Source organism: Coloeus monedula (genome assembly GCF_965178545.1).
Source record: "Coloeus monedula genome assembly, chromosome: Z".
NCBI classification, from domain to species: Eukaryota; Metazoa; Chordata; class Aves; order Passeriformes; family Corvidae; genus Coloeus; species Coloeus monedula.
This window is the reverse complement of record NC_138822.1, coordinates 33,185,506-33,208,529: the sequence shown is the minus strand read 5'-3', so window position 1 is coordinate 33,208,529 and position 23,024 is coordinate 33,185,506. Positions and strand designations below refer to the sequence as shown.

The window sequence follows — 23,024 nt, the reverse complement described above, 5'->3', positions numbered from 1 at the left end:
CATGCATCCAATCTCTTCTCTGTGCCTCCCCAATGCTGTTACATTTATGCCTTCTGACATGGAGAAATGGAACCCATTTGCTAAACCTATGGCCCACAAGAAGTTGGGGAGCACACAACACTGTTAAAATTAACTGTAGCTGTGTCTTACACATGGTGCCCCCTCACAGTCCCTAATGGAGAGCAGAGAAAGCCTTGCTGATTATTTGATTATAGATAGATGACAGCGCATGCACCCTGCAGCGGGTTTGTTCATCACACTGGGGCTCCTTCAGTGCTCCTGGTGTGTCTGAACCAGGTTTGGGGCTGATCTGCTGGGAAGCAGCTCTGCAGAGAAGGACATGACGATCCTGGTGGACAACAAGTCCATGACCAGCAGAGTGTCCTGGTGGCCAAGAAAGCCAATGGTATCCTGGGGGGCATTAGGAAGAGCCTTGCCAGCAGGTTGAGGGAGGTGATCCTGCCCTTCTACTCAGCCCTGACAAGGCCACAGCTGGAGCGCTGTGCCCAGTTCTGGGCTCCTCAGGACGAGACATAGAACTCCTGGAGCAGGTCCAACAGAGAGCAAGAGAGGTGATTGAAGGGGAGTGTTTCTCTTATGAGGAAAGGCTGAGGGAGCTGGGCCTGTTCAGACTCAAGAAGAAATGACCCCACGAGAAGAGCGGACCTCATCAATGTCTTATTGATGTCTGAAGGGAAGGTGTCAAGAGGGTGGAGCCAGGCTCCTCTCAGTAGTGCCAGGCAACAGGACAAGAGGCAATGCACTGAAACTTAGGAAGTTCCACCTGAACATAAGGAAGAACTTTTTTACTGTGCAGGTGACTGAGCACTGGAACAGATTGACCAGAGAGGCTGTGGAATCTCCCTCACTGGGGATGTTCAAGAACCATCTGACACAACCCTGTGCCGTGTGTTCTGGGATGTCCCTGCTTGAGCAGAGAGGTTGGACCCCACGACCACTACAGTCCCCTCCAATGCACCCAGGCACGCCGTAAACCAAAATTTCCTTTATGGACACCGCCCCGGCCCGCCCCCCTGTGCTGCGCCTGCGCAGAACCCCGAGCGGGGGAGGCGCCGTTTGGGCCAGGCGTGGTGGCGCGTGACGTCACCCGGTGACGCCACTCGAGCGACACCACCCGAGCGACGTCAGGCGTGTCGTCACACGTCAGGTGGGCGCCCGTGGCGGGGTCGGGGCCGTCCGCGCTCTTATGGAGGACGAAGACTGCCCCGACCTGATCCCGATAGGCGCCGACAGCGCGGAGGAGATCGATGCCAGCTCCGGCAGGAAGATCCCCGTGACGATCATCACGGGGTACTTAGGTGAGGGGCGCGCGGCAGGGACTGCGTGCAGACAGGGAAGGCCCGGGCCAGCGGGCGGGCTGCCGTGGGGCCAGGGCTGCAGGGGCGGCCCCCTCGGCGCCGGGCAGAGCAGGGGGGCCGATGGCGGCCTCCGCCCCGGGGGCCGGCTGAGCAGCGCGGGGTCCTCCGGCCGGTCCAGGTGGATTTGCAGGACCACTCTGAGCAGCAGCGTAAGCTTCCGTTTCTCCTTTTATCTCTCAGTTTTCAGGGGCCGCTTCCTTCAGGTCACGATTGACAAACGGCTTTTGGCCACTTAATGTCGGAATAGTGCAACATATTTGGCTCAGTTAAATGCAGACTGCATTGCAGTCTGAAAAACGTGAGGTTCGGCGTCTTTCCCGTACCTCTCGACCAGTATAGTTACTGTGTTCTACACACAGTTATGGACAGTAAGGAGCTGGTTAAATTTAGGATCGCCGTCACTGTTCTGAAAGTTGTAACTTCGTGCTGCATCACACTGTTTCAGAAAAAAACCAATGAAGGACAAGTAAGGAAGGTTCCCTAGTTGTAGTGATCACCTGGTTTGGACTAGATGATTTCCAGAGATCCCTTCCACCCTTGAGAATTCTGTGATCTTGTGCTGCTCCTAAGGGAGTATTGCAGAGATTGTGAACGCCTTTATTAACAATGCCCCGTTTAAAGGCAGTTAATAGCACCTCCGTGGCTGCTGGTGATAGAACTGGTCAGAAAGGGCATTGAGAGGGAGAAGATTAAGTGTGCCTTTTGTTAAGAGAAGCATGCAAGTCAGTTCTCTAGGAAAAGACTGCCTAGCTAGTAAGGAACTTCTAAGTGTATCGAGTACTGACACTTACTGAATGAAAAAACTGTGAGTCATTAAAGACTGACATTTAATGTCCTGATAGTTCCATGGGGTCAAATGTCTCTACAAATTAATTTCTACATCACTAGAATAGAATGTAGGATATTAGAATAAAAACTGATATTTAGAAGAGATTTGCTTGAAGTACGCATGTGCATGCATAACAGTATTTTGTTTTTATTTGAAAATTTAAGTGGTTTTTTAAATATTATTTTAATAGAAATATGGTCTGTCTTCTAGGAGCTGGAAAAACAACTCTTCTAAATTACATACTGACAGAACAGCATAATAAAAGAATAGCAGTTATTCTGAATGAATTCGGAGAAGGTATGTAAGTGTGCAGAAACCTTTCTTTTTGCCACATAATGACAAGTACCTAAAACTGCTGGAAACCAACACTATTGTCACTTTAAATCCATTACTGAAATTATTGACGTACCTTGGAGTCTTCAGAAGGGCAGAAAGACTTTTTGCTGGTTTTCATAAAATAGTGATATGCATTAATCTGTTCTGAACATAAATTTAGGCCCTCAGAGTGAAGTAAATTAATATATCACCCTGTTGGAAGTGCTATACTTCAATTTGTCCTACTCATTTCAAGCAAATGGAAATGAAAATTATGTGTTGGTAGATAATATTTTCCTTTATTTCCTTTCCCCTCAGCCATTTACAGATGACAAATTACCCTTGACCAAGAAAATGGGGAGATGTGTGCTTGATGACTATGGTTCTTCAAACTCTTTGCTTTCAGGATTTTTAATTGCTCTAGCTGTAATTTCATATCTGTACCACAGTCAGAAGCTTACATTACTTACAGTTTGCACTGTGTTTGTGGGGGGCTTTTTGTGTGTTTGTTGTCATCAACAAAGATGTATGTCACTTTTCTGGTCATGGAGCCTAAAATGAAATATACAGACAGAGCCTTTATTTGATATGGAGGCACAGGCTGGCATCCCTTTCTTTTAGACAAAGTTTGTGGCACTTGTGATGTACCATCATCCTGTGGGGTTTGATCTTTGTAGAATGAGCTTTGTCTTGGCTTTTAAATTTCTCATTAAATGGAAAATACAAATTTCTTAAGAACATGTCAGAAACATGGTCTCAGGAGAAAAGAGCATAATCCATGTATCTCTGTCTTACAGGCATTGTCATGCAAGATTATGGAATAAAAATATAGCACTATTTGTATTTTCAGGAAGTGCTTTGGAGAAATCTCTGGCAATCAGTCAAGGGGGAGAGCTCTATGAAGAATGGCTGGAGCTCAGAAATGGCTGCTTGTGCTGTTCAGTAAAGTAAGGAAGGACTATTGTACAAGTTCTTACAGTGGATATTGTGGGGAATTGAGGAAGGGAGAAGACATCCAGGATTTGATTCCTGAAACTAATGGTAGAATTGATTGAGACTTCTTTTGTCAGATGAAACCAGGACTGGAATTTAGGAGGTAGAAATTTATTTCCTATTGCTGCCTTATGGGATTTGGACTTGGTGTCTTTCAGAAGAGTAATCTAAATACCAACTTATACACCGCTGGGGTATTGTAGAGTAGGGAGCTGTCCCTCTTTTGTTAGTTATTATATGCTTCCATGTAGAGAGCTGAAGATTCAGGTAGGCTGGAACTAGGACTCGGGTTTCCCAGTTTCCTCATTAAATACTTACTCTGCTGCTTTCTTTGTACATTCCTTACTACTTCAATATTGCATACATCAGAAAGGGAAAATGGAAAACCTTTTGTGACCTAGTGAAACAATATCCAAAACTGTAAACTGATGGTCATGTTAAAAAGCAAGAGAGTATTTGCTTATTTGACATGTTTTTTACCCTGTTTGTTTGAATGCTGGATTGTTTGTGCTAAGTTTGTAAATAAAGGTCATGGCCTGTGTGTCCTGAAAATTTGGGAGAACTGGTCTTATGCCTTAAATAGTAATAGGTAGTAAGTGGAAAACAGAAGATCCTATTGCATTTTGTTGTTCTGGGGTGTAAGGAATGCTGTCTTGCTGCTATGTTTTACATACATTGGTTTCTTATATAAATGCTATACATCTGCTTCAGGCTGACATCAGCTCTAATTTAAGTAAATGGCACATGTTGATCTTGTTGCAGGTGAGGTAGAAAGGCAGGGCAACATGGTTCACTTCTACCTCACCCCTTCTTTCTGTAATTTCAGCTGCCAAACCAAATAGTTACGTATCTACACGGCCGTACTGTCCTTTACAGTTCAGTGTTTGAAAACAAATCTTTGTTTAATTCACCTGGTGGGATTAGGCAAATTGCTATTTCCAGACTAAAATGGAGCAGCAAGCTAAAATTTGCCTAACATTAGACCAGCAACATGATAACTGAATTTTCATTGTAGACTGTAAATCTGCGACTGTCCTGACTCAGAGCTTTTGCTTTGATGATACTGACACTGTGTTCTGCATCAGAAGATACATTTAAATATATGCTTTAGCATGTTTTCTCTGTTCTCAGGTTTAATTGTTTCTTCTTACAGGGACAATGGTGTGAAAGCAATTGAGAACCTGATGCAAAGGAGAGGAAAATTTGACTATATATTGTTAGAAACAACTGGTTTGGCAGATCCAGGTAGTTCACATTACAATTTTCATAACCATGATAATTATTCTGTTTTTACGAAGTGCTTATTTGCTCACCAGTTAGTTCAGTTTGACAGTTGTAATATAAAGTGGTGAGTTGTCAGGCACCTATGCTTTGATTGTTGTAGAGACTCCAATGAATTGGTTAAGGTGCAAATATGAAGTTGTGGATGGATTGTTTGGTTGATCTTGCTCTAAATTGAATCTAAAGCTTAGCAGAAATCCAGCTAAAATACATTACTACCAAGAGAAGACACTAGGCTTAGCAAAGAGAAGGATACTCTGAAACTAGTAGTTTTCAGTAAACTTTTGATGTTCTACATTCCTCCTTTTAAAGTCTAAATTGTTAGCATCTGATGTATGATACACTGGTTGTGATAGGCTTTATATTTTGTGAAGTGCTAAAATATATTGCGAAACAGACTAATACATTCTTCTTAAAGAGCAATAATAGATTTTAGAAAATCCTTCTGTGCTCTTTAGTAGTACTTATTATAAAAAGGTGTTTAAACTTGAGCTCATGTTAAGAATAACTATCTAAAACAATTTTCTCTAAAACATCTACATTAAAAGTGTGTTGTAGATGGAGAGGAAGGGAAATTCTCATCACAAATTCAATTATTTCCCCTTCAGGAGACTGGTGCTTCCCAGCTCAAAGCTAAATAGTTGTCATTATAAAGTAATTTTCTTCAAAAGACAGGACATTGATTTGGCCTCTGTTACACACAAATTCTGCTTGAGTCAAATTGGAAAACTATTAAGCTTTTTGGAAAAAAAGTCAATAGATAACAGAAAACGATTTCATATTGTGGCCCTTGCTGCATCTTGCATGAGTAAGCACTGTGAACAACTGACAAAAAGGTATTTGGGTTTGATACAGAGTGGTGTTTGAAAGACTGCATCTGATCACTTCAGGTGGACAGTGGTAGGTGTTGAAATGACTTTAATTACTCATCTTATTAGCACTACAAATACAGTTTTTCTATGAAATATCTGAATGTTGGTAGTTTATTGGAAAAATCTCAGTTTTGCAACTGTATATATACTGTACTTCTTAGGAGCTGTGGCCTCCATGTTCTGGGTGGATTCTGAGCTGGGAAGTGACATCTATCTTGATGGTAAGAAATGCAAGCTTGTTTTCCTGTGTATTGGCATTTCATATCTGGATTTAGAGTAATGTATTCTTGGTGTTTAAGGCGAGGTTTCAGAAAATGTTCGAAGTGCATGAACTTGGTTTTCACATTGCCATATTTGGTCACAGAGGTATCCTTGCTTATTCTGATGCTTTTTTATCTACTTGGTGAGATGTTTCATCTTGCTAAATCCAACAAAAGTTGGTAATGATTCTCTAAGGGATCAGATATGGACAGATCTTGATTGTGTTGTAAGGGGGGGACAATTCTCATTAGCTAGATGTTATAGAACCTTATTTAGAAGTAATATTACAGCACACTTCTTTTCTCTTTCTTCCTTCCCCCCCTTCTCCTGCAATGCAGTGTTTCCTAAAGGGTTTCTAATTTTTCTGAACTTGTAACGTATCGACACCTGAATGCTTCTGCCTTTTGCCTATTTTACTTGTTGGCTCTAATATTTGCTGTGTTCCGATAAAACCTGAGAGTAGTGAAAGATAAATCATCATTATATGCAGATGAGCATATAAAGATATGATATAAAGAACAATTTTTTAATATAGGAGAAAAGTAACTGTGGCTTAAAAAAAATGCCCTACTAACATTTTGGTCTGTCTGTGAAATAACCATCTAGCCAAGGAAGGAAACATTAAGTTCAATAAGAAAGAGCTTCCTAAGTTTCTTCCAGAGACTTGCAAATTCCTGGTCATTTACAATAAATACAATTGCATACATCAGTTAGTCCCTTAATTTGTTTCAATATTCTGTAAAAGCATACCTCAGCTAATTTGCTGTTGTGGAAGATGAGGCATCTACCTTCTAATTTATCTCACCTGGTTCTGTAGACATTTTACTACCACAGATATGATAATGAATAAAAGAATATGTAGGTAACATGTGCAGATACTTCCAATGCTTTCAGTTTATTACAGCTAGTTGTATATGTGCTGATATTGTTACCTTTGTACAGGAGGTTTGCAAGTTATTAAACTGCCAGCTGCTTTCAGCACATTTCTATTAAATTTTAATATTTTGTTTTAGGTATTGTGTCTGTTGTTGATGCAAAGCATGGATTGAACGTAAGTTACTGGATTTGTTACATGGTTTAAAACTGCGGCATTAGAACAGCTATTGCAATAATGTTCATGTGGGTTAATTAATTTTTATAATAGCTATAATTCTTACATTGAATGAGGATGTATTTCGTCATTATTATGTTTTGAGTGGGAACAAGGAGTACTAATATTTGCAGGAATTCAGATTCTTACAGACACAGCAACATGTCTGACAAGAGTTGTCAGCTTGCTAAGTACTTGGTTCCTTCTAGTTCTATCACTTCACTCAGGAATCTTGCTTTTATTCCAAGCAGGCATTTGGAGAAATTGGTCACTGGTCTGTGTTACTTGAAGGAGAGGACTAAGAACAGTGTAGTAACAATTGAGTTAGGGCTCAGACTGGGAAGGGTGCTAATGTAATGGCAGCTGTGGTGGGGAGGAATGAGAGCACAGGTGTCCTGGTACTGCTTCACATAAAAATGTTATATGGAAGCAGACAAAACCAGCAGGTAATAAGAGTAATCTGTATATGAAGTATAATGTAAGAACAGACATACAGAACAGTGACCTCGGGTCAGCAAAAATATTGATTAAATCAAATACTTCAGTTGTTTGTTTTCTTTTTTTAATAGGTTGGTGTAAATATAATTATTTACAGCTTAGTAACTTAGAAGGTTACTGCTTTGATTGGGTATTGATTTTGCAGGATTCAAAAAAAAGTGACCATAAGAAAAAATGCCTTCATCATATAAAAATTACATGCTGTAGAAGTGTTTTTAATATTTCTGCATTTACAATGGCTGCAAATGGTTCAGAGAACTGAAGAATAATGGTTTAAAAATAAGAGAGTGATTCTTCCTGTTTTTTTGTTTGGGTTACTTGAGTTTCTCCTTTATTTGTGCTGATCTCATAGCTGTGTTACCAAAAGGGTAGCAGTCCTGTCTTCTCATCAATTTGTATTGCACTGGGACAGAACAACTCTAACCTCATAGCGAGCCAGTTTGGCAAGTTACATTCACTGTGTTCTGCAAGGATGTTTGTGGAGAAGTTGGTAGAAGAGTGAGGGGGAGGGTTGACTGGCCCTTTTAAGCAGGAGCCATCTTCTAAATCAGCTCAACTAGCACAAGAAATCATATCATGTTTTTGGTCAACCCCTTTTCAGATGGGTTCCCTCTTACTCATTCAGATGTGTTTTATTGCTTGCAAAAATGTTGTTCTGTTTATCTTTTTCTTTATGCAGTGCTGAATTATTGTCTTTAAGTCAAATATAATTGTGTTCCACACAGCAGCACTAAATTATTACTGTTTGAAAATTAGTTTTTTAAATATTTAAACTTTCAAGTAGTATAACAGAAACAACTCAAAAATGCTTTGAAACATTCACATTTTCTATCTACTATTACCCTTGACAGTTCGATGAAAACAAACATTATCTAATCAGTAAACCTGTAAAACACTGACTTCTACTCAGAATAGTAGGAACTTCAGACTTTCTCAGTTGTGTACTAAGTAAACAACTTTTGCCTTGTATGAAAGGACTTGCTAACTTGTTCAGTTCCTCTAGTTGCAAAGCTTGACCTCAACAACTGCTTGTTATTCAAAGAATTTTGAAAGCATGGTAATGACATTGAGATAATAGGCTGCAATTTAAGTATGTCATGCTTCAAAGAACTAACCCATCACAAGAAAAGCTGACAAACATCCCCTTGATCAGTCAGCTAAATTGAAACTGAAGTGGTAATTAATACCATGGGTTATCACTCTAATGAGTTTGTCACACAGCAGTCTGAAATACTAAGTTTTTTAATCGAGGGCAAACAATTGGACAGGTGAAGTTGCAGTCCTCAACTTCCAGGACTTGACATCTAGACTACTAACATTTGTTCTCTTCAGGGCGACAAACCTAAACATTAATTGAATGGAATCAATACACAGAGGATTACAAAGAAAAGGTCAGAGGAGAGGTTCCTGACACTTATTTTGTTGTTATGCTCCACTTAGGTTGTGCACAATCAGGAAATAATTTTGTTTGTTTTAAACATGAGAGACCGACTATATGCAATAACCTATTTTTGTTTTTCAAGTAATATACTGTTAGATGCCTGATAATTCCAGTAAGGAAAAATAAGTTTTCTAGGTTTTTTAAAATCTATATATTTCCCGTGACAATTGCTTCCAGTTTTAATTTGATATTTCTGTAACTTGAACCCCAAATTTTAAAGTAATATTCCTGATGTGTTTAGAGCTGATGAAGGAATGCACAGGACTCTAATCTTCCCAGAGATTTAAGCATAAGTGGCAAGTTCTTACTAATATTACAGCACCAGTTTGAAGTTTTACTTCCTCCAGATGCCTGTGATGTTCATCTCCTTCAGATTACTGCCTCCATGGCAGAGTGGGCAGAAAATAACTTGTAGCTAGACCTTTGCTGCTTCAGTGTCGTCTGTTGCTGTGCCTAAATTAAATAAGGCTTTGTGTTGCTAAACTTTATGTTGCTGCTTGAGATACAGGTATTTTTTCCCTTTTACTAATTCTTCTGTGAAGACATTAGCTTGGGCAGTCAAGTGGAGATGATACTGAGACTCCTGCAGCTTCTGATCTTGGACAAACTTGCCAAAGAGCAGTGGTTTATTCATACAAACCTGGAAAAAGTTACCAGTTTTTACTATCAAAGTACAGTTTGTCTTCTACAGTCCTTCAAAGAAGAAGAGTGTGAAGTTACATATATGAAATGCTGTATTGTAAGCCTAGCCTGGGTTTTAACATGGTTGAGTTCAAACTCATTTGTAAAATTACGGAACCTTCATTTTCTTCCAGATATATTTTTTCATTGTTATTGTATGTCATGGTGACTTTTTTACTTCATTGTAAAGCTGAAAAGGAATTAAAATAAATACTATAAAGTTTTCCAACTCTTTAGTATTCTAATAATAAAATTAATTAGAAGAGTTTGCGTTAAGGTAGTTACAATATCTGTAATGGTGAATGTATAAATGTACTTCTTCACCGTAATTTAACAGAAAGATTCTAAATGCCATCTTCCTCAATACTTTGTTGAAAAACAGACCTCAGCTGATTTGGGTTTGACTTTCTTTAATTGCAAATGAATTTAAATTTAATTTGAATTTGATTAATTATTTTAATTTTTGTTTAGCACTTGACAGAGGTGAAACCAGAAGGCCTTATCAATGAAGCATCTCGGTATGGATGTAGAAATTAATTTATATATCACAGTTAGGAATTGCACTGTGTAGAAATTCATTGGAGATGGATTCTTTTTATTTTATAGAGCTTTTTTCTCCTGCTTTGCTTAAACCAAGATAGATTGGTGTAATGAGGTAAAATACAGAAAAGTAACTTCATGCTCCATTTGATCTCTCTGACAAGATCTGACTCTTCTATTTTAATAGTGGTGGGATTTTATTTAATTGAATGGGAAGCACCTGTGTTGGGGGGAATTAAAAGTTTCATGTTGGGATCTATTATGCTTGAAGTAGAACTGGAGATAGAGGAATACTTTTTACTAGATTTGTTGCCACAATAATTAAGGGTCGTTGTAACAATTGAAGTCTTCATAAAGCAAAGAGACTTCAAATAATTGCATTCCAAGGACTACATGCAAGACAAATAGGAATTTGTGAAGTTGTTAAATCGCTAAGCACTTTGATTTAGATGACATAAAAAACCCCACCAAACAAACAAACAAAAAAAACCAACCCTGAAACAAAAGAATCTAGCAAGCCTTGATTTAGTCTCTTAGGGCACAGAAGAACACATTGAGGAGAAGCCAGTAGTACTTTAATCATTTTCCATGATGTTCTGGTTTGATTAATGCTTGCCCTTCTGTACTAACAAGGTTGATACTATCTTCTGGGGCTGTAGGAGAGATGATGTTTCTGCCTTACAGATAAAGTATTTGTTCGTGTTGTCTTTTTCTCTTTTTTTTTTCTGCATACATAGGCAGGTTGCATTAGCTGATCTTGTAATCATCAATAAAACAGATTTAGTTTCAGAGGAAGAATTGAATAAAGTCAGAACATCTGTGAGGTATGAAACTTTTGGCATAACTGTAACACTGTACTGCCTCAAAAATTAATTTAAACATAGTTACTTCTTTCCTGTTCTTAGAATAGAAATTAGATTTCATTATTAGATTGAGACAAGTTGATATGCTTATAAGGGAGAAGACACTGCCTCTTTCTAAAGGTATTCCAGTACTTCTGTGTGCTTACACAACCTTCGCATTTTGCCTATCTAGGTAAGATTTGATGTTATGTACTAAGTACAGGCCTTTGTCTTAAGTGTTCATGTTTTTCCATTTCTGAGCAGCTGTTGCCATTTTTCAGAATTAGCAGAAGTGGAAAAAAAATCTACTGGTAAATATGAGTCCAGTAGCAAATGCAGAGATATATGGAGGAAGTCCCAAACAATTGTCATGGGAGCAGAAGAACCACTGGTCTGAATCACATTAGTGATGACTCTTCCTATCAATAACATGATAAGCCAAATTAAACACAAACATTTTTAAATACTTTACAGCTGTATTAGTTGAAAATTATATGAAAATAAAAATGCTTAGATGTAGCAGAGTGTATTGGTAAGAGCTTTGGATAGGAAAATGATGTTCTCACTGGTGATATCCTGTCAGAACTCATGAAGTTCCCCAGCTGTGGGTGGAAACGAAATATCTCAACCCAAATATCTGATGGATATAGAAGTTGGTAACAGAGTTGGGCTATTTCACATGATGCTGTTCATGTTTAATGTATTCAAACAATATACCACAGTTGTATTTTCATCTAAAATTTTTTCTGTTTTATTTTAGGTCAATAAATGGACTTGTTAAAATTCTAGAGACACAAAGATCAAGGTATTAAATGGCCACTATTACTAGGTACTAGATCCTGCTTCTTTTGTGACAGTTTAAAGTGTTCTTTTAGATCAGCTTGATTAAAGGAAAACTATTGAATTTGAAATATTTAATCCAAAATTTATTTTATTAATAAGCATCTGGAATTTTTTTTTGAGGAAGTAAAAATGTTTTTTTAATTTATATTTTTCATTGTTAGTGTTCGTATCACAGAATCCCAGAATGAGTCAAGGTTGGATGAGAGCACAGTAGGTCATCTGGTCCAGCCTTCTTGCCAAACAGGGTCATCCTAGAGCACATGGCACAGGATTGTGTCCAGATGGTTCTAGAATATCCCTGATGAGGGAGACTCCACAGCCTCTCTGGTCAATCTGTTCCAGTGCCTGGTCACCCACGCAGTAAAGAAGTTCTTGCTCATGTTCAGGTGGAATTTCCTGTGTGTCAGTTTCTGCCCATTGCCTCTTGTCCTGTTGCCTGGCAGCGCTGAGCAGAGCCTGGCTCCACCCTCTGACACCCTCCCTTCAGACACCTGTATGCACTGAGGAGGTTCCCTCTCAGTCATCTCTCTGAGTCTTAACAGCTCCCTCAGTCTTTCCTTATTAGTGAGGTGCTCCAGTCCCTTAATCATCTCTGTTGCCCTCCCCTGGACCCCTCCATGAGTTCCATATCTTGCCTGTACTGAGGAATCCAGAACTGGGCACAGCTCTCCAGGCACAACCTCACTAGAGCTGACTAGAGGGGCAGGATCACCTTCCATGAACTGCTGGCAGTGCTCTTGCTAATGCACCTCAGGACACCCTTGGCCTTCTTGGCCACAACCAGTCTTGTAAATGAAGAGCAGCTTGCAAGGCCAGGTTGGTTTTGAGCCAATAATTGGTCATGTGCACTAGAGTGCTTTCCTTTTATGGTGTCACCTTAAATATTATTCTCATGATTGCTGCTGCAAATAAGTTGTTACTACAAAATGACTTTGAAAGCAGGGGAAGGAAGTTATAAGAATGAGAAAAATCATTGCACTGTTTTTGCTATTTTTAATTGAAATTCTGACTCGGGTTTCTTTTTTAATAAGGACTTAAGTGGATATTGTATTCCCAGGAGCATTAGGAGAGCAGTGTATCTTCCAGACTGCTAGGACTGATTTGTGCACTTTTACATCAATTAGTGGATTCTTGTGGTAAATGTTCCTAAAATACAGGATTTTGATTTAAGCAAATTTAAAGGGAAGATAATAGTCATAACCTTAATGGAGTATACTTGGCTTTTTAAAGTTATTGTCAAATGTAGTTGGAAATAGAGAAAAATACTTGCTGTTGTTGGGTCATCAGATAGGACTAATTTTGAAGAAGATATTAAACTACATGCTTTGTGTTTTAAATGTCCTTTAGTGGGAGATCCAATATGTCATCTCTTCACAATACTCTATGGTGTCTGATGCCAGCTAGCGCTATGTTTTGGGTGTGAGATAACGTGAACTTCAGATTCAGTCCTCGATGACGATTCTTAGTTACTTGTAAATATTCTTTTGCAAATGTCACATAGGGTCTCTTCCATTATTAAACATTCCAAAAGTGAAATAAGCACAAAATTAATTTATTAGAATGTTATTTATGACATACCCTTTTTAAGGGGGGTTTGTCCTGCAAAAGCCCACACTTAAAAGGGAGGGTTTCTGTGTGATTTTGTAGAACACTGCTGAGAACAACTGGCACTGAGGTGGTCATGAATTTTACACAGGAATTGTTTGCATATTACATTATAAATCTTTCGTCTTAGAAACTGCTTGGTACAACTACTGTTGAATGTGAAAGTTTAATAATTCTGGTTGTATTCCAGAGGTGTTTTTTTTTTTTACCTCTCATGTTCTTTTTATTTAGTCACATCATTAACTGCATCTGAAAAGCTATCAGTTGCTATTAGCATTGAAATCTATGGTCTGTACTGCTTTGTAAAGAAAGATTTCTTATGCAAGTTTATAGGTAGCCATTCTTGTAAGCAGGTATTACCAGCACTGCCTATTCTGTGTAACACTTTTCATTTGTCTGTTTCAAATCATAGAGTTTAAATTCCTCGTAGTTGTGCTTGCTTCATAAAGTTATTTCAGTTTCATTTGCTGACAGTGTGTCAGTATAAGCTACATATATTCCGGGGGTTTGTGTCTGTCTTGAGAGGCTCAAGGTTCCTTTTCCCATTTAGGGAAAATCATTTATTATTCAGGCATCCAGTATAAGGGATTTTATCATCTTTTTTGGAAATACCTTGTATTTTACTGTATTTTTAAAAAAAAAAAATTCTGTTCTTACATATTACTGTGGAAATAAACACAGCATTTCTTTGTAGAAGACAGTACCAACCACTGATATCCAAAAATAAGGATAAGTATTAATGGCATTAGTGTGATAGACAGGAAAAGAAACATAAGCTTCAGTGAACATCTTTAAAACATGATATTTAAATACACCAAAAATACAAAGCTTTCTTTTTTCCCCTCTGTTTAGAGTTGATCTGTCTAATGTCTTGGACTTACACGCTTTCGACAGTTTATCTGGAGTAAGGTATGGTGATAATTTTGCTATCTTCTATTAGAAAAAATATCTGTGTATGAAACAGACACATGCAAATCCTGGCTCAAATTTGTGTTTGAGTTTCTGTTACAAGTTCTAGTTTAGTCTGTTGTGTCTAGACCAGGATAGTCACATAATTGCTTTGTAAGTGGTATTACCAGTTGGAATTCTTTTCCTCTTCAAATGCCTGCAAAAAACCTTTCTGATCTTACAAAGTAAATTTGACAGAGTGTGTGTGGTTGGTTGGCTTTTTTCCCCAAAATGCAAGTTTTTTGTTAAATATCAGTATTGGAGTAGATTTGTATACTTCTCTGGTTCTTTTAAAGCATTTCAAAATTTTTCTTCTTTGTATCATGATAGATTGGAGGCCTCCTTAGATTTCACAGAAGAGAGTGAGGGACTGAGGTTCCACAGCAAACAGAGGCTCTACAAATTCTGATCACTGTGTTTCTCATTCCTGGGGTTTTTTGATGCCAAATGCATGCTTCAGCATCCTAGATGGGTGCAGAAGTAAAATGGGAAGGAAGGGGAAAAGGTCTTTTTGTTCATTGTGTGTGCTGAAGCTCAGCAAAGAGAGGGAGGAGTACTGGAGCAATCATAAAGGAAAGGGGGGAATATGCAGTTGAGGGCACTATCAGCTTCATTTTTCTTCCTGGATGCACACTTTTCACTTCAGATAATGGAATGGAGCCACTTTCTCATTCACAGAAGAGAGAAATTGCAGGACATGCAAATTAGATAACATGTACTTGTGAGATTTGCCTCTGAACTGATAGCTGTTTTCTTTTTTTTCTTTTTTTTTTTTTTTGCTGGCATTGGCTTTTGTCTGATCAGTGAAATACTGTAATGTTTGTTTCAAAATTGCTGCCAATGGCAGCATCAGGGAAATACCAAACTAGGCATCCAAAAGAAAGTTAAGGGAGGAGGGAGGCTGATACATCCTTTAGATGCAATAGATAATTAGTAGTTCATAAGCCAGATCCTAAATTCATGCTTAAGGATCGATTAACTGAATTGATTAATTCTGGAGCCACACAGCAGGGATAAAGCAGTAAGAAGATGTGAGCCAGAAAAGGACTGTTCTTTATAACAGCAAGTCACAGTTTGATCTGATTACTTGTAGTATTAGGTGGTGTTCTGCAAAGTTTGCTAGGAAGTGCTGCAGTCCACAGCACTTCTGAGAAAGTCCTTAAGGAGCTGACAAAAAGTCTTTATTGCTGTCCTCAGTCTAGTCTTCTCTCCTATCTCACTCAGTTGCTTTAGAGCTTCTCAATATTTGGTATTAAAACAGAGAAAACACTCTAAAATGTCAGCATTGAAAGACAAATTCTAGAAGTACCAAGAAGATTGTAGACTACTTAAATAAAGTTTATTTTATTTTGTTATGTGTTTGAACTTTGCACAGCAAAATTGCTTACCCCGTTTTTAGTTCATAGGTACAGAAAGTCCTACATAAAATATTAGTGGTGGTTTCTGTGCCATCATCTGAGCATGTGCCAGTTTGGACAAATTTAGAAATATATCATCTGAGAGAAGGCAGCCACAAACCACCCCTTCCCCACCAGGTTCGGGAAAAAAAAAACTTTTTCTTCAAAGGAAAGTGAAAGAGATAAAAACCATTTATTTAACAAACACACAGGAAAAGGAAAATAATGCTAAATTATAAAATCGCTCGCTGTGGAGAAAAACCTGGGAAAATGTCAAGAGTCCTCCCTTTGGTTTCCCTCTTCCTCGGAGCTGGGACTTGGCCCAGGCTCAGGCCCTCTGTGCTGGGTGAAAAGTCCTTCCCAATGTGTTCTGATATTGAAGCAGTCCAGCAGAAAAAGGGAAAAAAATCTGAAATTCCAGAAAAAACCAAAAGTCCAACTCTCCGTCTCTCTCCGGAGAACAGAGAAGCTGAAAAACTGGCCGAAAGCTGGCTGGAAAGAAAGCTGCCTCCTCCCACTTCCACCGATGCTGTTAGAAGCAAGAGAAGTCCTTATCTCTGTGTCCTTGAAACATGAAAACAAAACTGCGAAACTGCTTTGATTGAAAAAGTTCTGCTCAGTTTTTCCTCCCCCCTCTCAGGCTCAGTTTAAAGGCATAGAAAGGCACAAAATTAATTTCTGGGCATGGGGCAGTGATACGGGATACAACATAAAGTCACCCCAAGACAGAGCAGAAAAATTGTTTGCATCCAGCACCACTTGAACACAACTACACACCAGTACATTAATAAATTTGTTCTTTTAACAGCAGTAAGGATTTCTGTCAGCATAGCAGATAGATACAACATCTGATTAGTGTGACTGAGCGGTAGAACCTTGTAGGCTGTATATACCCTGAAGTCACAGGAAACACATCAAGAATTCTGGATTCTGTGAAGGGCAGTATGAGAATAAGACAGGAAAACAAGGCAGATGGGAGAGGTAGGAATGTGAAATGTTACTTCTGTAGCAGACAGTGCCTTTTTTCCCCACCATAAGGGCTTCTTAAAATTTACAGTCATCAAATTAGGAGGAGGGATTTTTATGGGCAATCTTTTCTGAAGTGGCAGAGAGTTGTCATCATAGTGACTTGTGCTGCAGTATTTCTTCTCTGCATGTTATTCATAAGACAGAGAAAACAGAAATAGTACAGAAGATGGTATTTGAAGAAATTTTGTGCTGTCTTGATTAATCAAGACAGATGTGGATGTGAAATCTAAAGCCACAGTAAAATTACATGTTGTCACCCAAAAAGATGCCTTAAGACCCTATATATTAGTTAACGAAAGAAGTCCCCAAGTTCCTTTATCAAGTAGGGAGGATCTCTTTTAACTTAGCAGGCACGCTGCACACTAGAAATGAGCTCTACAGCTGAGAAGTGGAAGCTGGTATATAGCATTTCACTTAGTGTTAGAGATTTTGTTCTCACAAGCAACAGCTTTGTACATTCCTTTCTTCTTGATTTTCAAATAATTGTAAAGTTTTTTAAAACAATCAACATCTATTAACTTAATAAATTCTAGTGATTTATTTTTTCTTGCTTGCTTTAATGATGTAGTTTGCCCTTTTTTTGCACAAAGGAGTACCAAGGGTGTTGTATTCATTGAAGTATAAATATTTTTAATGCTGAAGGTACTGCAAATCAGGACTATAATTCTCATTATGTTTTAAAAACCCTAATTTTCTAACACAAACAATTAACTATATCGAAGAAATATAATTAAACATTTCTATTTTGAAATTAAAACTGAATTAACAGTTTAATCTTATTCTGAATATATAGTCTATCTTTGATGTTTCAGTTTTGCTCTGCAATACTGGAATTTTTAAATTTTCATAATAATGACATTTTGCCCACCCTACTCAAATACGACATTTAACTTCACTTATTTTCAGTTTGCAGAAAAAGCTTGAGCATGTAAAGACAACACATGCGCATCTAGATAAGGTAATTACCAAAACTGCTGCTTTGCTGTTTTTGCAGCAACGGGGTTGTTCGATATTGCATGCTAATTTTGTTACCATTTCAGAAGGTTTCAGTAAGGGGGTAACGTATTCTAAGGTATTTGGAAGGTTACCTAGATTACACAAAAGGAATGTGCTTTGTTGTAGATAGATTCTAAATGGCTACGTTGAGTCTCACTTTCAAAAATAGCTTATAAGCTTCAAGTGCTCCAGACAGTCATGTCATTTGTTGATTCACATGGAGAGTATTAGTGAAACAAATAGGACTACTTTTTTTTAAAGTATTTGCAGAAAAAAGTCTTAAATTTGTAGGCAGTCTGTCCTGTAAGTTTTCTGTCCAAAACAAAATCTCTCTGGTTGAATTATGGGTCACAGTCCTCCTTGGGGTATCCAAACTAGGTGGGTGGGGTTCACCCATAGGCCACAAGTCCCATGAGTGGCTGCAAAAAGTAAAAACTTCTATTTTTTCTAAGTGTCTTAGAAAAGTGTGCTTTCCTTCAGATAGTTTCGATGATTAAATTTAATTTTCAGATCAAAATATGATGCATACAATGCCTGTATTTTTCTTCTTGAACTGCGTATTTTAACTGTGAAGTTGCTAGTGCTGAAAACAGGAAAAGGCAAATATAATCTAATTTTGGAACTAAATATTAAATATAAAATCAGTTCACGCTTAGTTATAATTACAATGACAATGTTAAGTTGATAGTTTTTGTTTAATTAAAATTCTTAATAAGCTCAGTTATAGAGTCTTAACAGATCACTGAAGTAGATAAAAAAGTGAAGTAGAAGTCTTCCTGAATGTTATGAGTTACAGCATCCTTGTATTATTAACGAGATTATTGTTAGTTTTGTAGCGTGGAGCCATTCTCCAGTGATAATTCATTCTTACTATCTCTGTTTAGTTTAACACCCACATATTTAAGATGTTTGTTCAGACATTTGAGGCATAAATGAGGGCAGAACACTTCTCACAGTAGGCTGCAAGTCCTTGTTGGACGATAAAGTGTGCTTATTATCTTCGTGTAGAAGGTCAACAGGAACAAGCGGCACTATGCTTGGAGCACAGTGAACTTCTGTCTGCTGTGTTTTGAAGCTGCGCAGAGTGTTAGGTCTTGGTTGTTTAGATAATTTTACTTGGTCATTAGACAAACATTTGCTGCTTGGTGCTTCAATTTTCTTTAAGTTAGACTAGTCATCTGAAAGTAGTTGTGTGAAAGGATTACAGGAAGTAAATCTCTTTCTGTTCTTCTGTACCATTGAGCAGTTACAGTTACAAAAACAAGACTTATTTTGTCTTTTAAAAAATGGTTAATTTTAAACTACAGGTTTTATTCTTATATTTTCTTTTGATAATAATTGATCCTGAGCAGTAAGCTGGAGGTTGCTTTGGAACAAAACTTCAGACATTTTTATTTTCTAGATCTGTTCCTACATAGTCTGTTCATATACAGCTTTTCATATATGTTGATTATTTTTTGTTATAGAATTGTGATGAAGATCAGTATGCCAAGAAAATAGCATTCTTATCCATATTTGAAAGCTTGATCATAATAGTCTCTACAGCAAAGAATTACATGGTAGCAGCTAATGGCATTCAACTGTTCAAAGCATTGTGTATGCCCTGTAAGTGCAGACCCAAACAGAAACAAAAAGTAGAGCTTAATTTAGCAAATTAGAGCAGAACAGAAGTAGAGATTTTTTTTTTTTAATTTGATGTTGTCATATACTAGCCTTTTTATGAGGCCAGGTTATAAAGAACGCTTTTTGAAATTACTGTAACAAGATGTTTATTCAGTGTGGTAATAATAAGTGTGTCTTCTCATTTGCAGGCTATAATTACAGTAACATTTGAAGTTCCAGGAAATATAAAAGAAGAAAACTTAAATCTGTTTATTCAGGTAAGTGATACATCACTGTCAACTCAAAAAATTATTGTGGCTTTTTATGGAAACTCATCCCATGCCATTTTGTTTATGGAAACAACTTTTCTTTTCATAGAATCTTCTATGGGAGAAGGCTCTGAAAGATAAGAATGGGTGCACCATGGATATCATAAGACTGAAGGTTAGTCAGAAATTCCAAGCTTCCTTATTTTGTACTTTTCATCTTTACACCTAAAAAACTGCAGTGTGCTGTAAGTTACAGACCTATCAAAGGTGCTGCTGGATCACTCTAGCAGAGCAGATGAAGTGGTGAGTAGCAAGTTGTTGTTCCATGAATGACTCAGAAGATAGCAAGAAGAGGTAGAGGAGCAAACATTGATCCTACTTGTTTTGAATGGAGAGGGCAGATGTACAGTCCCAAACATCAGTGGCAGGGTTAAAAATCAAGACACAGTTAAATTACTTTCCATTTTCCACCTCCATTGCTTTGAAAGATATCATCCATCTTACATATCTGGTGTTCGGGTACTATAGACTGGATCCTGTAGATTGCTAGGTGTACTTAAAATTGTTACCATAATATGCAGAAATTCAATTTGGCATCACATAGGGTTGCAATAGTAGTTCTGGTCTACAGTTAACATTTTACAGCATTTTCAGGCTGTAGTTTTAAAGATGCAGCTCATAAGTATTCATCTTCATGGGCACTTCATATGTGTTTCATTTGCCTGGTTTTGAGAGGAGTAGAGGTGAAAATTCAGGATTTATTTTAATTTACCTTATATCAAGCAGCCAAATAAATAATGAAAAAATGAGAATCCAGTCAGTCATTTGGCAGGCTGTAAGAAATAAAAGAAAGTAAAGCTCTGGTTTGTTTCCTGAGAACACTTGCGCATCATAGATAGCGACATAATTATTTTAATTTTATTGGAAGGAAAGTTGTTTTCATGCTTTTTCAGCAACAAAATTAGAGTAGCCTTTTCTTCCCCTTCCTGACAAATGGAAGAAAGTAGTCACTGATGTATCTGAAGCTACCTGAAAAATGGTAATGCCAGGCACAAGTACGTTTTTGTTGTATTGAGCATTAGAATCAAACTAATAATTTGAGGTGTGAGGCCTGTGATGTGTGCTGTTCCTCACAGACAAATACACCAAAGCAAATGAACCCCAAGCAACTAATTACAGAATGGGTTTCAAAGTTCGTTGCTTTTTGTTTTTATTTTATCTGCAATCATAACCCTTTCGGCAGTAATAGTCATAGAATTCCAACTAATAGGTCAAGTGGAGACTATTTTTATGAAATATTTTTAACTCTTTTTTTCTTTAGGGAATTATAAGACATGCTTTACAGAATGTGTTCCACTAAAATATTTTAGAACATTGTACTGTGAAGTAATGAAAACTATTTTAATAGAGCTTTTGATATGTGGGTTAATGGACTCACTCTGACAGTAATCCCTTCTAATTCTGTTGCTAGTTGTTCTACTTCACAAATGTTTGTTCTTTCTCCAATATTCAGAGATTCTGTTTCAGAAAAGTATATATGCTGAGCATAAGAGCTTAATTGGAATAATCTGCAATCAGACATTCTTGTTAATTTTACACCATCTTGTTGGCAGGCAGGCTTTCATGGACTCCTATGTCAAACTCCACATATGTATTCAAAGAGGCATAGTAGATGATGACATTTAATTTTTGCTTGAGCAGGCTAGGTACTGACCAAACAAGGAGCAGAAGGTAAAGTGTAATGCTTAGCCTTTAACAAAATAAGGAGATGTGAAAATAGATGTTAATGAGTAGAAGTGATGATTGATGTGATATGATTATTTTTACTAACAAGTACATAGTTGCCAGAAATACTATTCCCTGCTTGAACTACTTTGAAAGTTTTGTTTCCCCTCTTATATATTTTATTTTTAAAGTTTTATTTATATACCCTAACAGTTATTTTTCTGATAAGGGACTGGTATCTATTCAAGGCAAATCTCATCAAGTGATAGTCCAAGGTGTCCATGAGCTCTATGACCTAGAAGAGACTTCTGTAGCCTGGAAAGAAGATGAAAAGAGAACAAACAGACTGGTCCTAATTGGTAAGAGGAAGTTACACACCTCCTTCTTGAGTTTAAGAAGCTCGTTTTTTTCACAGGCAGTCCTCTGACTTGGCCAGTGAAAAGCAATTAGGCTAACCTGGCTAGAATAAGTGCAGAGAGTATGTTCAGCATAACCCTCACTCAAAGGGTTATCCATCAAAACTTCCTGCAGTTCAAAATTGCAGCTGAGGGGAGTCTACACTATCTCTATGAGTGCCACCAAAATAAAATAAAATACTAAGTTTTCATAAATTATGTTGGCATATTTAATGTTATTTTTTAAATCTATAATTACAAATTGGGTGATGGGAATAGTTTGAATATTGGATCAAATATTCAGTAACTGTAAGGAAGGTTATTACAGCCATTAAAATGTTTTACATAAGTTTTGTTTCTGAAAAGCTTGCAATGCTGAGGTTCTAGTTTCTATTTTGTATTTATTTCTATTTGCTGTGCAAAGTGTTTTAGGACCAAAAATAACCTCGTTTTTCTCCTTTCCCTTACTTGAGCAGGTTGAAGTCTGTTGTTGCCTTAATTTTCATACTGCTGTTATCACTCATTGGTATAATAGACATTTTCTTAGCTGAGAAGAAGCAGGTTGCTACTTGCATGTGGTTTTCTGTACTGCTCTGTAAAATACAGTTAGATATTTTATTTCTCTTCACAGGCAGGAACCTGGACAAGGAGACCATCAAAGAAGTATTCATAGCCACTGTGAGAGGAGAACGAGGAAACAGTTGACATCAAAGTATAAAAAAGATTAAATGTCTGTTTTCATCCTGCAAGGTTTTTATGATAGAAAAGACTGAATGGCATGGGCTATAGTAGTTTCTCTATCCTCTTGCAGTTTATGCAACAGTTAAACCCTGAAGTCTTCCTAAGAACTCCAGCTGACCTACTGCTTAAAGATTAGCCCTTACAGTGTAGAATCAAACAAAATTCTCTTATTTTGGATTTGGCTGAAAGTATGTTAGCAAGATCACGTACCTTTGCAGAAATGCAGCTACGCAAAAGGCTGTTACGTTCTACATGAATCATTACTGTGGGGATATGGGAAACGTGTTTGAAGCCTAGTGCTTTCTCTTGCTAACTCTCATCCACTGGGAATGAAGCAATAGTGATTATTGCCAGTGATGTAATCACAGTACAAAATGTTTAGTGTTTACTATTAAACTGTCTTCCATCTCTTTCCACTTGCTTTGTGATTTTTGAATGTATGCACCCATCCC

General features: G+C 37.6%; 1 protein-coding gene across 4 annotated transcripts; it reads left to right on the top strand.

Moving 5' to 3' along the window:
• Positions 1 to 1,187: 1,187 nt before the first annotated feature.
• Positions 1,188 to 22,988, top strand: LOC309585291 (zinc-regulated GTPase metalloprotein activator 1A-like). Of its 4 annotated transcripts, none has more exons than XR_014227286.1 (15): positions 1,188 to 1,319; positions 2,419 to 2,505; positions 3,374 to 3,470; positions 4,670 to 4,761; positions 5,831 to 5,890; positions 6,944 to 6,981; positions 10,112 to 10,158; positions 10,918 to 11,004; positions 11,783 to 11,827; positions 14,323 to 14,379; positions 17,751 to 17,802; positions 19,652 to 19,720; positions 19,821 to 19,886; positions 21,685 to 21,795; positions 22,463 to 22,988. XR_014227286.1 is itself a non-coding variant. In XM_082301933.1 (15 exons), exons 1-15 carry the CDS (start codon positions 1,208 to 1,210, stop codon positions 22,534 to 22,536), a joined length of 1,113 nt encoding a protein of 370 aa, XP_082158059.1. In that variant the 5' UTR covers positions 1,188 to 1,207; the 3' UTR covers positions 22,537 to 22,988. The 4 variants fall into 4 exon arrangements, 3 of the variants coding, with proteins under 3 accessions (XP_082158059.1, XP_082158060.1, XP_082158061.1); XM_082301933.1 differs by having other exon boundaries at positions 21,666 to 21,795; XM_082301934.1 differs by lacking the exon at positions 10,918 to 11,004 and having other exon boundaries at positions 21,666 to 21,795.
• The last annotated feature ends 36 nt before the right edge of the window (positions 22,989 to 23,024 follow it).